Source organism: Apodemus sylvaticus, chromosome X (genome assembly GCF_947179515.1).
Source record: "Apodemus sylvaticus chromosome X, mApoSyl1.1, whole genome shotgun sequence".
Taxonomy (NCBI): Eukaryota; Metazoa; Chordata; class Mammalia; order Rodentia; family Muridae; genus Apodemus; species Apodemus sylvaticus.
In genome coordinates, this window is record NC_067495.1 from 129,431,061 (window position 1) to 129,446,589 (window position 15,529).

General features: G+C 39.9%; 1 protein-coding gene across 1 annotated transcript; it reads right to left on the reverse strand.

Moving 5' to 3' along the window:
- Positions 1-557: 557 nt before the first annotated feature.
- LOC127674884 (olfactory receptor 1052-like) lies at positions 558-1,487 on the reverse strand. Its single transcript, XM_052170675.1, has one exon. It carries the CDS (start codon positions 1,485-1,487, stop codon positions 558-560), a length of 930 nt encoding a protein of 309 aa, XP_052026635.1.
- Positions 1,488-15,529: the final 14,042 nt, after the last annotated feature.

Here is a 15,529-nt window from a genome sequence, read left to right on the forward strand (position 1 = left end):
TCTATTTTGTAGTTTTGAAAATTTACCCCTACAAATCTCAATAATGAACATCGAGCATCGAGAATGCTTCTGAATCCTTAGCACAGATGTAGACTAAATCTAATGCAACATATGGTGCACTACGTAAATACTCAATATAAGTAAATTAATGAATGGACAGTGTTGTTTACAGTCCAGTTGCCACTTATGCTTAATTCCGTGAAACATGGTGAGATTAAATGCTTTCTAACCTACCTGTTATCTGAGAAGTATTTCAATGTCTAACTAGTATTATACAAGCTCACATAAAAATATGTCAGAATGACATGTTTATAGCCCTAAACTTAGATATTGTCTTCTTAAATATTTCCCATCAAACATCTATCTCAGAAAAATATAGATTATATTGCACATATAATCTTCGTCTACTATATTTCGACTTAACTACACAAACAGTTCTAAACATTTAACCAGAGAAATTAAATTGTTCTTAACAAGCTTTCATATGTAGCACAGGAAACTACTGAACAAAATGTAAGTCTTCCTAAAATCTATTATTTCTTGAGACACAAAATAGATTATTGACTGTGCCTCAGTATTTTCTGTAGTGCAGCCTTCACTTCCTGATTTCTCAAACTATAGATAAGAGGATTCAACATAGGGATCACCATGGTATAAAGCACTGAGATCATCCAATTTCCTGATTGAGATCCATGCCGAGTAGGCTGCAAGTATGTGTACATGGTTGTTCCATAGTATAGAGCGACTGCAGTCAAGTGGGAAGCACAGGTGGAGAAGGCTTTCTGTTTGCCAGAAACTGATGGAATGCCCATGATAGTCATGAATATAGACATGTAGGAGACAAGAATTACCACAACAGAGGTAACAAGGGTAAATCCCCCACAGCCAACTACCAAGATTTGAGTTACCCAGGGATCAGAACAAGCCAATGTCAGCAGTGGGGGGATGTCACAGAAGAAGTGTGAGATGATGTGTGGCTGGCAGAATGACAGTTGTGAGATGGAAGTTGTTACAGCAACCATGTTAAGTAATCCACCAAGATAACATCCTGCTACCAAGAGGAGACAACGTACTTTTGACATGGTAATATTGTAAAGCAATGGCCGACAGATGGCAGTGTAACGGTCATAGGCCATGGAAGCCAAAATGTTACATTCAGCAGAAGCGAAGATTATGAACAAGCCCATTTGGGTCATACATTCAAAGAAAGAAACTTCCTGTAGCTGCGATAACAAGTTGACTAAAGTCTTTGGGGTTGTGATGGAAGAGAAACAGACATCAAGGAAGGACAGATTTGAGAGAAAAAAATACATAGGTGTGTGGAGGCGGTGGCTGACTTGAATTAGGACCACAAGCCCTAGGTTCCCCAGCACAGTGATGAAATAAATAATAAAAAAGAGTCCAAAAAGTAAGACCGAAAGCTGATAGTTATCTGTCATACCAAGAAGGATGAATTTAGTCCCTGCAGATGAATTCTCCATTGACATGACTGAGAATCACTCTTGATTAAAAAAAAAAAAAAACAACAACAACAACAACAAAAAAAAACCTCTGTAGGCATGCTGTGAGAAAATAAAAGAAAACTAACTGATATATGTAAAGTACTCCTCCAAACACGAGTCAGGGAACTCTCCAACTCTTCCCCTTATATGTAGACACAAGTCAAGCCCCTTTCCATACAGGAGTTCCATTCCCAGATAACATGTATAATATGGAATGGCTAAAGAGATACCGAAAAGCAAGGCATAGGCTAATAAGACTCAGGAGCTAAGAGGAATTTAGGTATCAGGAGTGCATGGGTTCTGACCCCCCACTCTGTATTCCCAGAATATCTCTGATGCTAGATTGCTACCCTTTTCCACAAATACCAGGCCCTTTTCCTAGGAAAAGACCAGACAACAGAATACATGCATATATGCAGCCCCATCTCCATGTATAGAATCTAAACCAACTCCCACTCCATCTGAATTATTGGACAGCCATTGTGCAATGGAGTTTAGAGTGGGCTCCTCAATTTGTGTAGGAGCAGCATAAGAGGACTGTGGATGAGCGATCATAACCTTGACTAAAAAGAAAGTGCCAGGACTAGGACATAGAGTTTAGTGGTAAAGCTTCTGTGGCCGTAGATTTGAAATGAAAATGAAAATGATCTTTGTAGTTGCAATCCATCAGAAGGCTTGGGTTCATAACTTGGGATAATAGCATTTTTGTTCCTGCAGCCATATACACCTATCCGAATCTTCTGAGAACAACAGCTCTGTGACCAGGGACTCAGTCTATGTTACTTTTAGTTCACACTGTAAAAGAAGGACAGTAGAATCTATGCCGTGGAATTATTGTGAAAATTCAAGAACATTTTTTGTTAAAACTAGAGGCATACAGGCAGTGGTATCGTGTGTTATTAACATCATTGCAGATAGTCAGAAGAGAGCCTTGGGTGACTAGCTAAAATATAAGTCTCCAGACTCTACAAGCTCCACTCCTTTATCATGGTATCTTCCCAACACACACACACACACACACACACACACACACACAAACACAAACACATGCAAGCACGCACAGGCTCGCATGAGTGCACTCAACTTTGTCCGTATGGATGTCAGCTGTACTTGCTATTAATACGTCACTGGTTTTGTTTGCTTGTGGCTTGCTTTTGCTCCTCCAAAACTTTTTGGGATCCCTTCTGCTACTGCAGTGTCACATGGAACATTCCTCAATGTCTACCTTCAAATGGGGAGACAGCAGGAGAAAAGGAGGGAGAGGGGTGAATGGAAAGAAAGCTGCTTACCCTAAAAAAAAAAAAAAAAAAAAAAAAGACAAGCGTTAAAATCCTGGAACTAATTCATATTGTCAGTTGATGGCGGAAAAACAACAAACAAACCCGTATCAACTTTGAGTCCCATGTTTTGTCCTCACTGAATCTGGAAAAAAGCAACAATCGCTATTCCTCTTTTAGGGTTGGCGTGAAGATCAGAGAAGATAATGAATGTGGAAGCACTCTGTAAACTCTGCGGCGTGATACAATACACATGGAACAGATCCCTACTATTATTCTATCATGGAAGGTGGGAGAGGGAGGAGGAACACGTCAATATGCTCATTTTCTGCTGCCTGTTCCAGCTCCTGCTTACAGAGCTGCACTCTCTGCCCTCCCACTCACCCCCACACACATCATCTGCTGCCATGCTACTCTACTGTGAGCATTTCCACCTGGGAAGGCTTAAACCAATTGCTCTAGGCTGCTCAAATACCTGGGAGCTTAAGAAAGTCAGGTTCCTTTCAATGTTATTTTCACACGCTTGTGTCATTTAAATTTTTTTTCCCATTTTAGGGTAACTCTTTCCTTGGTATCTGCATGCATCATAAGTACTCAATAAGTATACTTGAATGATTAAGTGACTGCTAGTCTTAAAAACACAGTGAAATCTCTCTCTTTTTTGTATTTAAAATAAGATTGAATTGCTTTCTCTTCCCAAAGGAAATAAACATAAAAAGTAAGGCTTTTGTACAAGAATGATTTGATACTTTCATCCCCACAAGCTGCTGCATTAACTACTGTCACGATGACAAGCAAGCAGGTTTATTATCACCCCGGATGATGTGTCTTGGATATTTACTTGTTGAAAATACTCAGGCGCTCCTATTTGTTGAAGAAGTGACCTTTTACGGGTATTTTTTAATGCATTCCTGTGCTTGTTCGTACAGGCATTTACATTTACAGTAGCTATTCTTCAAAAAGTTCATTACCTTCTCCAGTTCTCCAGTTAGGCAGTTCATGGTGACTCTGCTCAGAATAACGAAGCATTTGGAATTTAAAGAAGACTTCGCTAAAATGTTTTGAGTGTTTACTAAGTGTCAGGCTTCTAAAAGTCATCTTTTCCAATGTGCTAATTTTTAAAGTAAGAAACAATTATCCAGAAAGGACACATACTATAGTTAAGGACTCAGTAAATGAGCGGTACTGCTCGTGTTGAAACCCAGATATTCTGGCCCGATGCAACGACTCTTTATATAATACCATTTTGATTTATTCTTAACTTGTTTGTGGAAATTATTCTGTCAGGACCTTCTCGTTTAGTGTATCCCTCTAGCAATGACTGGAAGGTAATTCTTTGTCCCTGTATTTCAGCTATATGATTGGAAGCAAATTGTTTGGTTGTTGAGGGTCTTAGTTCTTGCATCAGTAAAACAGAACAGCTAAACTTGGTGGTCTCTGAAGCTCTTTGCAGCTTTGCTCTCTAATTTCCCATGGCTCTGTGAGTCGTACTGTTCAAAGGTCACCAACCATTCTCAATATCTGATGAAGGGAAGTAGCAAGAGCAAATTTCGATGGTGATGTGCATCTATGCTCTACAAACCTTTCTGCCCTTCAGTGCCCTTTCCTCCCTCAGTACCAGAAATGTTCTATTGGTATTTGCACTTCTTGCAAGTCACTGAAGACCACTGAGACAAGAACAGGAAAGGGGTGTTTTCAAACTATCCTCCTGACTTTAAAATACAAAATGCTCTCCCAAAGATCTAGTCACATCTTAACAACATCACTGAACAAATTGATCCACCTCTCTGAAGCACATTTACTAATCTAAATTTGGAAATAAGAATATTTAACTTTAATGACTATATTGATGGAGAAAACAACCAAGAGCCATAACTGGCCAAAATGCATAGAAGTGTTGTGGGATGCCTAGGCCTAACAAATACATCTTCAATATAACCCCTATACCTAAGGCTCAGGTAAAATCATGGAAGAAGGGGTGACCAAGTTTGTAAGAGCCACAATACCATGATTCCTGCTGGTAGGTAGTGTCCTCTACACATGGCATGGAAACTTCACCCATGAAATTTCAATGATGGGGATGCCTTAACAAGACATGCATAATGACAATATCAGTTGGTATGCCAATGCAGATAGAGGAAATTCCAAAACGTCCCATACCTAGGTGAAGAAATGCAGGGGCATCAATCTCTGCAGAGCAAGGTATCATCAGTTTTCTTCCTGGAACAAGCTCATAGATAGGTTGCTGACATGTGCATATAAGCTATATTAAATAACTCATTAGGATCATCAGAGGTTTTGTTATTGCTGTTTTAAGCTGTGGTGTGTGTGTGTGTGTGTGTGTGTGTCTGTATAGCAACAAGAATTAAAGAAGAATTGGCCATGAGTTTTGGAGGGAATTGGAGAGAATTATAGGAGTTGGAGGGGAGAGGGAATGGTTAGGGTGATGTTGATATAATGCATATAGCTATAAATTTTGAATCAATATAAACAAAGTATAAACAAATAGTATAAGTATAAATAAAAGCATAAAATATAAATAAATATAAATATTAGCAGATATTTAGATGCACAATATATGTGAATTGCATATCTTTAAAGTCCATTTGTAGTGTGAGCTTCAAAACATATACTACTTCTTGCTAGGGTCTTAAAGTTGCTAAAATGGAGGGTGTAGGATTTCTTGTTTTGATGATGAAAATGTTCTACAAATGGTCAGAGTGATAGCCGTGCAACTGGGATTATCTTAAAACTATTGTATAATTTAGATGTATGGATTTCATGTTATATGAATTATATCTTAACAGAGACTTTTATCAAAAAAGTTATAATAATTACTGAAGAGAAAAAAATTATAGATCAGTCACCCTTGCTGTATAAACATTCTTCTAGTGACCTATGGCAGAAAACCCTATTCATGAGGTGTTATCACCAGCTTAGCATTTAAAAAATGTAATAATGGCAGAATAAAATATATTCTCATGAATGATTAAATTATGTTAGACATAAAGACTTGAATAAATAAAAAAACACAATACACCTGACTAGTAATCTTATTTAAACAAACATACAGATATGATGTGATGTAAATTTTCAAGTTCAGAATACACACACATACACACACACATGCACACATATGCAAACTATAAACTGATGCCATTTTTCTACAAGAAGAAAACAAAACTATCATGAGATTGTTTTAAGTGGTGGAGGATAAAGTGTCTCACTTTGAACTTTATTGCAAAGATGTTCATATAAAGACTGCTTAGCATCAGGCTCAAAGAAATAGCATATTTTAGAAGACAAAGAACCAGATTCAAATTCATACCAAAGGAAAAAAATCATCAACAGCCTTGAGGTAGGGGAGGTTAGAGCCCACAAACACACACACAACATAAGCACTTGTAATTGAAACACTTCAATAAATATTGTAAAACACTATTTGTAGTAAAACGAGACATGAATAAGGATATGAAATTTGTATCATACACTTCATTAAGTTTCAGACAGATCAAAAGCAAAACAAACAAATCTCTCATGTGAAATTAGAAAACAAAAACAAAAGCAGAACAACACTGTACCTTCAGGTGTGAGGTTGCTGAAAAGATGAGGACTCATCACTTCAGAGTAATGTGTTCAGAAGGAAGATTATGTGTTAAAGTAGATGATGAATAATGTTTAAACTGAAGCAATCACTAAAAGGAAGAAGATGTTGGAAGCAGAATTTTAAAAATATACTACTTATGTCTTCCAGAAAGTGATAAAACATGAGACAGCAATGTAAATAGCTCTTTTGATCCGTTCTCTTAGTTAAATAGAATAAGCTGCATACACAGTAAGGAACATGCTATGTAATCATATGACAGGGTATACAACCTCAGAATAGTATACACTGAAACACAAAGTTTCTCCTAACATAATGTGTATATATGCCATAAGTGTCACAGTTTGTTTTTTTCCTAAATAACTCCTTCAATTTGGAGAAATACACACACACAGGTATGACCCAAAATAAGTGTTAATTACTCAAAAATGTTCATTACATTGTTTTTCTCAGTATGCATTTGCTGTATTCATAGGTCATAATAGTTTATGCTTAGGTGATTCATTTATATTTGAATCCTACTTGTTCCCTTGGAAGAACCTGTAAATATATTAGGGGAGGCAATTGGAAATGTATATACATCCAAGGGAAAAAAAGATAAAAATGTACCAAAAAAGAAAGAAAGAAAACAAAAGGGTTGATTTCATTCCTATAATTGGAGCAGTGTGAAGGGAGGGAGAAGGAAGCTTTCGAATGGCAGGTAGGACTGAACACAGACCCTGAAAGGTGAGAAGAGTTTGATAAAGAATGTGAACAGTTGAAAGAGAAAAGGGCATTGTGTGAAAAATTGTAACTGCCCAGAGACCAAATAATCAAACATATTATTTGATATTAGCAGGTTAGATGGCCACGTAATCACTAGAAATGATGAAAAGAAATATATTTGTGATATAACCTCAGGCCACATAAAAGCATGACTGTACCTTAAAAAGGTCAGCCTGGCACTCCAAGTACTGGATATCTACAATGTATGACTCAGTAAAGTTCTGCAATTTTAAAAAGTCAACACTATATATAAAGGTGAGTGTTAAGTCAAATCTACAATTATTTGCTCTGGTCCTTGTTGAGGATTAAACTCTCAGGGTCAGGATGGCTGTGGACAGTTAGTTCCTTTGGCATCTACCAGAAATGATAGGATGTGGTACCTGCTTGTTGGTTCCTGCAGAAGGCTGGAATGTGTGCATCATACTTTCTCATATTGCCTATGAACACAAGTCATCTGTTTGACATGCTGCCTTTCTCCCTTCTACCTCTCCCTGATCTTACCCACTAAATCCTCTTCTATTTCACCAAAGCAATCACAATGCCTAGTCTTCAAAATCCCTGAGTAATAGGACAGGAGTTAGAAGGACTCAGGACATTTGTCTTGTTTTACTAAGTCTAGTGACAGGGAGAAAAGAAAAACACACCGGATTGCAGATCTTAGTTTATGTAAGCTTGAAATTCATCAACTCAGATTCCAGCCTGCTACATTCTTACCCAAATTTATTGTGTGTTCTCTCTGCAGACATAAAATAGAAACGTGAAAAGCAATTTAGAGTTACTCAAAGAAAAACTGTCTGCCTAAAGTCTATCAAGGCATAGGCCCTAGGCAAACATGTCAAAATAGATCCGTTTTTATTGTATGGTCTATATCAGTAGCTCACCATGATAGGACCCACCCAAGTTTTGCTCCCTTCTACACTGTGATTACAACAAAAAGGCATGAGGACACTCTACTCACATATGACTTCTGTTTTTTTGTTTTTGTTTTTGTCAAGGAGACTGTTAGCATTTCATTCATCTCCATGAACTGTTTCTTCTGGGATAAATGAGGCATTAGCTCATTGAACTTCTCTCCACATGAAGAGCCAATCATAAGCCAAATGTGGAAAGAAATGTACTTCATATAATATAGAGTCACATTTCCCCCAAAGAATCTTAGCTTAATTGAAGGATAACATGTAAATAGGATCTCTTTACTTTATCTTGTCTTCTGCTTTTGCAAATATCCTTCCACCAACTTTGGTCCCCAAGTCAGTTACCATACTGCTACATATTTGTTGTCCTAAGCCCCTGGGATATATGTGCTTTCGATTTGAATAATTGGTACAAGCCCCTCCGTTTAAGATCCCTAATTAGAAAGAGCAATGGGCAGAGTAGCAAATAGTTTAGCTTCAACTATGACACTAAACTGCTATCTTACCTTTGGCTAATAAAACTTGTTTTCTCATCTACTGTTTCCCCATCTACTAAACAAGAGACTGGTGTTGCCAGTGGGGCTTTGAAGGTAAAAGAGCTTTCTGGAAGGGAGGGCTTAGGGACTTGAGTTTGATTCCAGGAACCCAGAATGGAAACGCATAACAGATTCTTGAAGGTTATTCTCTAAATTCCATGTGCTCATTGGTACATGCCTTACCACACTCAAAAAACATGCATGCTACACACACACACACACACACACACACACAGAGAGAGAGAGAGAGAGAGAGAGAGAGAGATCACGATATTGGGCAAATTTCCCTTTTAGAAGAATGGCTAATTTCCTAATATTTTAGAGCAACATGCAATGTACAAAAGTATATATTATAAGCTAGAAAATTCATAGGCTTTGCAGGAAATCAAAATCGGCTCAAGTTCTTGGATTTACTGCTAACTGCCATTATGACTTTTACTTTGGCTAGCATAATATCTCTGACTTTAATCTTTTCTCTATAACGCTGACATAGTAATACCTTATAGGATTGCTGTGGTTAAATTTTAAAAAGTTAGGTAAAGGCAATGGTACATGATAGAGTCTCTGTCAATGGAACACATTGTAGTTTTCTATCACAAACCTATTTTAAAATTACTTATTTATAAGTACTCTTAGAACTCAAAATAAACATAGATGCAGACCTTCTACACTTCCTTGGAAAAAAAGATTAGCAAGACTGTAATTGCTATAAAAACAGCCTGAGTTTGTATATGATAAAACCACAGTTAGATGACTCATTCAGTCAGGAAGTGACTCGCCACTGGAACCTCACAGGCATTCTCTGTCTTTTGATTAGTAAAGGCTTTCTGTCTTTGATGAGAAGTGTGGGCTATACTTACGAGCAATTATAAGGATACATACATATTTAGATTGTAACTAGGAATATGCTTGTTTACAAAAGTAATGGTACTAGTTTCACCTCCAGCTATGGGTTGTTGGCTATGTTTGCAGGACCAGACATTGAGTTGCCTCCTATTGCTCAAGATTTATGTCCAACTAGACAGCTTGTCTTAGTCCTCAAGACAGAGGTATCACCATTGTAATACTGGGTATATCTTGTTGGGCCTGTCAGTATTGATATTTATAGGCTTTAGAGCTGAGTAGAACTATTGATGGCTTTTGAGCCTTGTCAGATTACATACCTCCTTCTGATTCTATTAGATCTAGAATTCAGAAAGGAGGCTTCTTGGTCAGTTACAGCTTGATTTCTCCAATTCATGGGTACAGACATATGGTATCCTCAGAATTAGTATCTTGCTTTCAAGCTCTAGGAGGTGAACAAAGGCAATGAAAATAGCATGTGTTGTTTGGGAAGTCTCTTACTCCCCTCACCAACAACTTGAATGGAGGTGTTTTGTGCCTGACACGGAGGGGTTTGATTATTATTTTCATATTACAATGTAATTAGATCATTTCTGGCTTTGCCCTTCCTCCTCCAATCCCTCCAATATATACCTTGGTAGGGCTGTTGGCCTGGATCAGCCCCACCACAGGGGAGGCAGAATGGGAGAGTTTGGCTGTGCTTATCCCAGGAAGTCCTGGCAGGTGCTGGACCATAGGAAGTGCTGAGACACTGCTCCTGGTGCTAGGTACGCACAGTCTTAGGTGTGGGAAAGCCAGAACTGCTTTGGGGGTCACTGGGCTTGCCACAAGGCTGGGACCATGGAGTTCTCAGACTGTTGGACATCCAGGCACAGCTGGGAATCTCAGAAGAGCAGAGAACAGAGTCAGAGACCCAAAGGCTAGGGATAGCATCTAGCCTGGGACAAGGGGGCAGAGCGGAAACTCTGTAAAACCATGCCAGGAAGTTTGATAAGATAGAGCAAGTCAAGACCCGGAGACTTAGTGGGCACACACATGACGTTTAGGTGACTCCAAGCTTCCTGTCAGACACCTGACTTGAAAGAAATGGAAGGGTCCATCCATGGGCTGACAGTCTGGAGTTCTATAAGAAAGCAAGCTGAGCAAGTCGGGGAGAGCAAGCCAGTAACTTCTCTTCATGGCCTCTGCATCAGCTCCTGCTTTCTGACCTGCTTGAGTTCCAGTTCTGATGAACAGCTCCGGTTCCTTTAGTGATGAACAGCAATGTGGAAATATAAGCTGTGGAAATAGAAATCCTTTCTTCCCCAACTTGTTTCGTGGTCATGATTTTTGTGCAGGAATAGAAACTCTGACTTAGACACGTGGATCACATAGGCCCCAAACAGAGTTAGCCATGCTAATGAGGTACCTAGAGGCTTGGAGTACTTAGCCAATAACCTTCCCTCCCCAGACATTCCTCCCTATAAAGGGTATTCAATTTCGGGCCCATCCTGAGAAGTGGAGCATGGTTTTAAGCATAAACTGTTAAGAACCATGGACTGTCTCTTTTCACCAAGATCCACCATGGGGAGCCAAGAAGAAAGCCTTCCCCTACAGAGCTACAGCCTAATCTCCTGCAGAAGGCCTCTCTGTGCTCCCAGCCACAACCACCACCAAGCCTGCCTCCATCAGGCCAAGGACCATCACCCCATGAGACAAGCTAGAGCTCTGCTTCCCCCCTCCCCCGCCACAGGCTAGATGCTGTCTCCAGCTCATGGATCCCTGATTCCATTCTCTGCTCTTCTGAGACTCCCAGCATCACCTGGATGCCACGAGTCTGAGAAGCTCATGGACCTCAGCCTCGTTGCAGGCCTGGGGACTGCTGAACCAGCTCCAGCTTTCCCACACCTAAGACTGCACTTTCCCACCCCCAGAGCAGTGCTTGGAGCTTCCCTATGACCCAGCACCAAACCCCAGGGGCAGCAGTGCTTAAGTGCAGTCAAACTCCCCTCCTGATCCCCAACAACCCTACATACCTCCTTGCTATCTTTCAAACTCATGGCCTTGGATGTGAAGGCAATCTGGCTGCAACATCTGACACCTCATAGATCACAAGAGTCAATTCAGCTGATGTGGCTGGTAGACAGGAGTTCTCTTCTTCTCTTATCATTCCAGGTATACATTTCTTTGAGGAAGACAATATGTCTGTAACTTCACCATTTTTTTAGTTTCCTGTACTTCTTTGTGGATCGTAGAGACATATGTAATATGCTTTATTCAATTCATGGTTAAGCTCTCATGTTTATGAGACTGGATGAGTGTAGGCTCTGACATTACTAGGAGGCACAATCTCACAGCAAACTTCCTGTCTCTTACAATCTTTGTATCTACCTCTTCCACAATCCACAATAATCACTCGGTCTTAGGTATGAGATGCATTATAAAGGCATCCTCAGGACGAGTCTCCACAACTCTTGTATTTTGATTGGTTGTGGTTTTCTGCAGTGCTCTCAACTGCTGCAGAGAGACATTTCCTTGGTGACGGTATAAGAATGCATCCTTAGGATGTATAGTCCTTGCCCTCATCAAAGGCACTTCTTTGCAACAGAAAGTAAATGCTACAGAAAATCACGACTGATAAAAGTGCAGAGTTGTTGAGCTCAGTTCCAAATGACACATTTATAACACAACTCCTGCACCTAGACTCAGAGATTATTGCCTAAGAGAGGATGGAAAGATAGTGAGAACCAGAGGAACAGAGTTTAATGTGAGATTACATCTCCTAGCAATGACAGGAAGCTACACCCATGAAGTCTCAAAAACATGGCTGACAAAACATGGCCTGAACAAAGATGACACCAATAGACATTTTACATAGGGGAGGAGCTCGTTTATTTGTGGGCATAAGGATTAACATTTAAAATGTGGATAGCCCTGGGGCTAATTGTATTTGATGCTAATTCCATTCTTCTGTGAAGGGCTTCGAACAAGGAATGAGTCAGCACTAAGGTGATTTCCTGTAAACCTGCTTCCCACCTTAATTTATAAATAAAGCCTAGAGCTGGTGATTGGGCAGGAGAAGAAGGTTTTGAGTGAGAAGGGGAGAAAGAGAGGATGAGGAGGAGGAGCAGGAGAAGGTTTTGAGTGAGAAGGAGAGAAGGAGAAGAGAGAAGAAACAGAAGAAGGTTTTGGGAGAGGAGGAGAGGAAAAGCAGAAGCACGATTCTGGAGATACTGAGTTATAAAGGGTCTCACAGATGGGAAAGATGGTAGTGTAGTGGAAAATCTGTCTGATCTAGGTGAACAGCTTGTATTCATATTATTGGAGTTGTGTTTTCCTTGCCTGGGCATGATTTCATTAGAGATTTACCACAACAGAGGAGCTCATTTATTTGTGGGCATAAGGACTACTTAAAATGCAGTCAGGTATCAGGATGTAAAGTGCCAGTTGTATGTTCTCCCCCAAGATTGATAATTTCACTAGCCCTAAGTTGTAAATGAGTTATACTTATAAATATAAACATTGAATTAACCAGACATCTGTATTTCTTTACATTATGTTATTCCCCAATAACCACACAGAAAAAAATTATGATTTATTCAAAACTGCATTCCAATAGCTGAGCAGTTAACTGATCTACCTTTACCTCCTATGATAATCTGGCTACTTCCCAGTTCTATCCCATGATACTTACATATTATTATTGAGCTGGCTCTTTGAACACCTTCATGGCTCTAATCCTGCCTGCTAATCTGAATCTCCCACTCTCCCTCTTTTTCCTCTGGTTGGCAGACTTTGCACCCTGTTCTCTATTCTGCCAACCATTGGGTAATCAGCATTTATTGACAAGGTAGAGAATAAATGTTAAGAGCTGTTTATACAAACTTGAGACAGAGATTCTTAGTATAAGCATTACAATGCCATGTCCAGATTGAAACAAAATATGAGGGCAGAGAAATTAGCATTTGAAAAACCCAAGGGTAAACTTTATACAGCATATAAAACATATTGCCTACGCTGGGTAATTGGCTTGATTTCTACTACCAAGCATGACTGTTCTCTTTCTGAGTGGGACTTAAGTTCAGCTAGAGAGCTATTCACTAGCACAAAGGGATACATGCCACTGCTGCACCTGTACCCTTAGCACCCAGCCTGGTTCCTTCTGTTACCATGAAAGCTAGTTCTTAGAGAGGAGGCTTTCAGGCTAGTTACAGCTCAGATACCGCTGAGTCCTGGATCCAAAGTGCAAGATGTCTTCAGTACCTGGGCATCCAGGTACTGATGGGAGTATAACCAAGGGCAATAGCAAAAAACTTGTCATGGTTTAAGAGTCTTGTGGAAAACCCTGATGAACAACTCAAGAGAGAGCTTCTCGTGCCTGGTATTGATGGTCTCTCATCCTTGGAGGGATCAGTCAGACCTAGTGGGAAACTTTCATGTAAACTAAATATGTATATTTATACACTGATCACACTTTATTATTGGCATTTTTAAGCAGACATTGAAGATTTTATTAGATAAGCTACAGCTTGGGGTTGCCCAGTAGAGTACACTTATGTCTCTTTTAAAGTATAAATAAAATAATATGGTTCCCCGTAGCTCTTTTTCAAACATCTTTAATATCTTCTATTTATATCTCCTTCCTTCCTCTCCCTCTATTTCCCCCCTCTTCCTCTTTTAAATACTCCCCGATTTTTCCCATTGCCCCTTTCAGATAATTGTGTGTGACCTCTTGCATTTAGTGAAGATCGAGCCCGTGAGTAGCAGGTATCTGGGCAATGGGAAATTACTAGGAGCAACACCATTAAACAAACATGCTACAAACCTCCAACAACCCTTAACTGCCTATAGCTCTTCAAGGAGTAATAAAAGTTCATGAATCCCTCCTCTACCCATGATAGGATGTTGACCTGCCCATCTCTGAACAGGTCTAATGTAGGTAGCTACTTCTTCTATAAATTTGTGGGTGCAGGGGTATAGGCATTTAATAAGGGTTCACCCTCTCCTCTAGCCCACCCCTCAGCAGAGGTAGTGGAAGAGAAATACTATTAGGATATGGGGGAAGTGGACCTGTGCAGCAATAGTTCTTTGGGGGGGTAAGCTTGATTTTCTTTGGCAGCAGTTCAGCAAACACCAAATAAGATTTAGCCACTGTAGAGCAGCTCTCTAGGCAAGGAGACAACAGGCACAAAACAGCAACTACAGTCCAGTCCTTAAAGCAGGCAGACAACAGCAGCTGTAGTTTAATTCTGAAGAAACCGCCAGGCTTGCCAACCAGCCTAACATGAGGCCAAGGAAACAGCAAACTGCCACAGGAATCTCACAAGCAGTTTTTTGGTAAGCTTCTCTCTCTCTCTCTCTCTCTCTCTCTCTCTCTCTCTCTCTCTCTCTCTCTCTCTCTCTCTCCCCCTATTAATTTTATTTATTTAATATTAAGTTTTTTTTTAATTTTCTATATTCTTTGTTTACATTCCAAATGATTTTCCCTTCCTGGTTCCCCTCTCCCCATAAGTCCCATTGCTCTCTTCCCTCAGCCTGTTCTCCAATCAACCCCCTCCCACTTCTCTGTCTTGGTAATCCCCTACATTGCTGCATCAAGCCTTTCCAGGACCAGGGCCCTCTCCTTCCTTCTTCTTGGGAATCATTTGATATGTGAGTTGTGTCCTGGGTATTCAGAGCTTCTGGGCTAATATCCACTTATCAGTGAATGCATTCCATGTGTGTTCTTTGGTGAATGAGTTACCTTACTTAGGATGATATTTTCCAGTTCCAACCATTTGCCTAAGAATTTCATGAATTCATTGTTTTTAATTGCTGAGTAGTATTCCATTGTGTAAATACACCACATTTTCTGTATCCATTCCTCCATTGAGGGACATCTGGGTTCTTTCCAGCTTCTGGCTATTATAAACAGGGCTGCTATGAACATAGTGGAGCATGTGTCCTTATTGCATGCCAGGGAATCCTCTGGGTATATGCCCAGGAGTGGTATAGCAGGGTCCTCTGGAAGTGTCATGCCCAGTTTTCTGAGGAACTGCCAGACTGATTTCTAGAGTGGTTGTACCAACTTGCATCCCCACCAGCAGTGGAGGAGTGTTCCTCTTTCTCC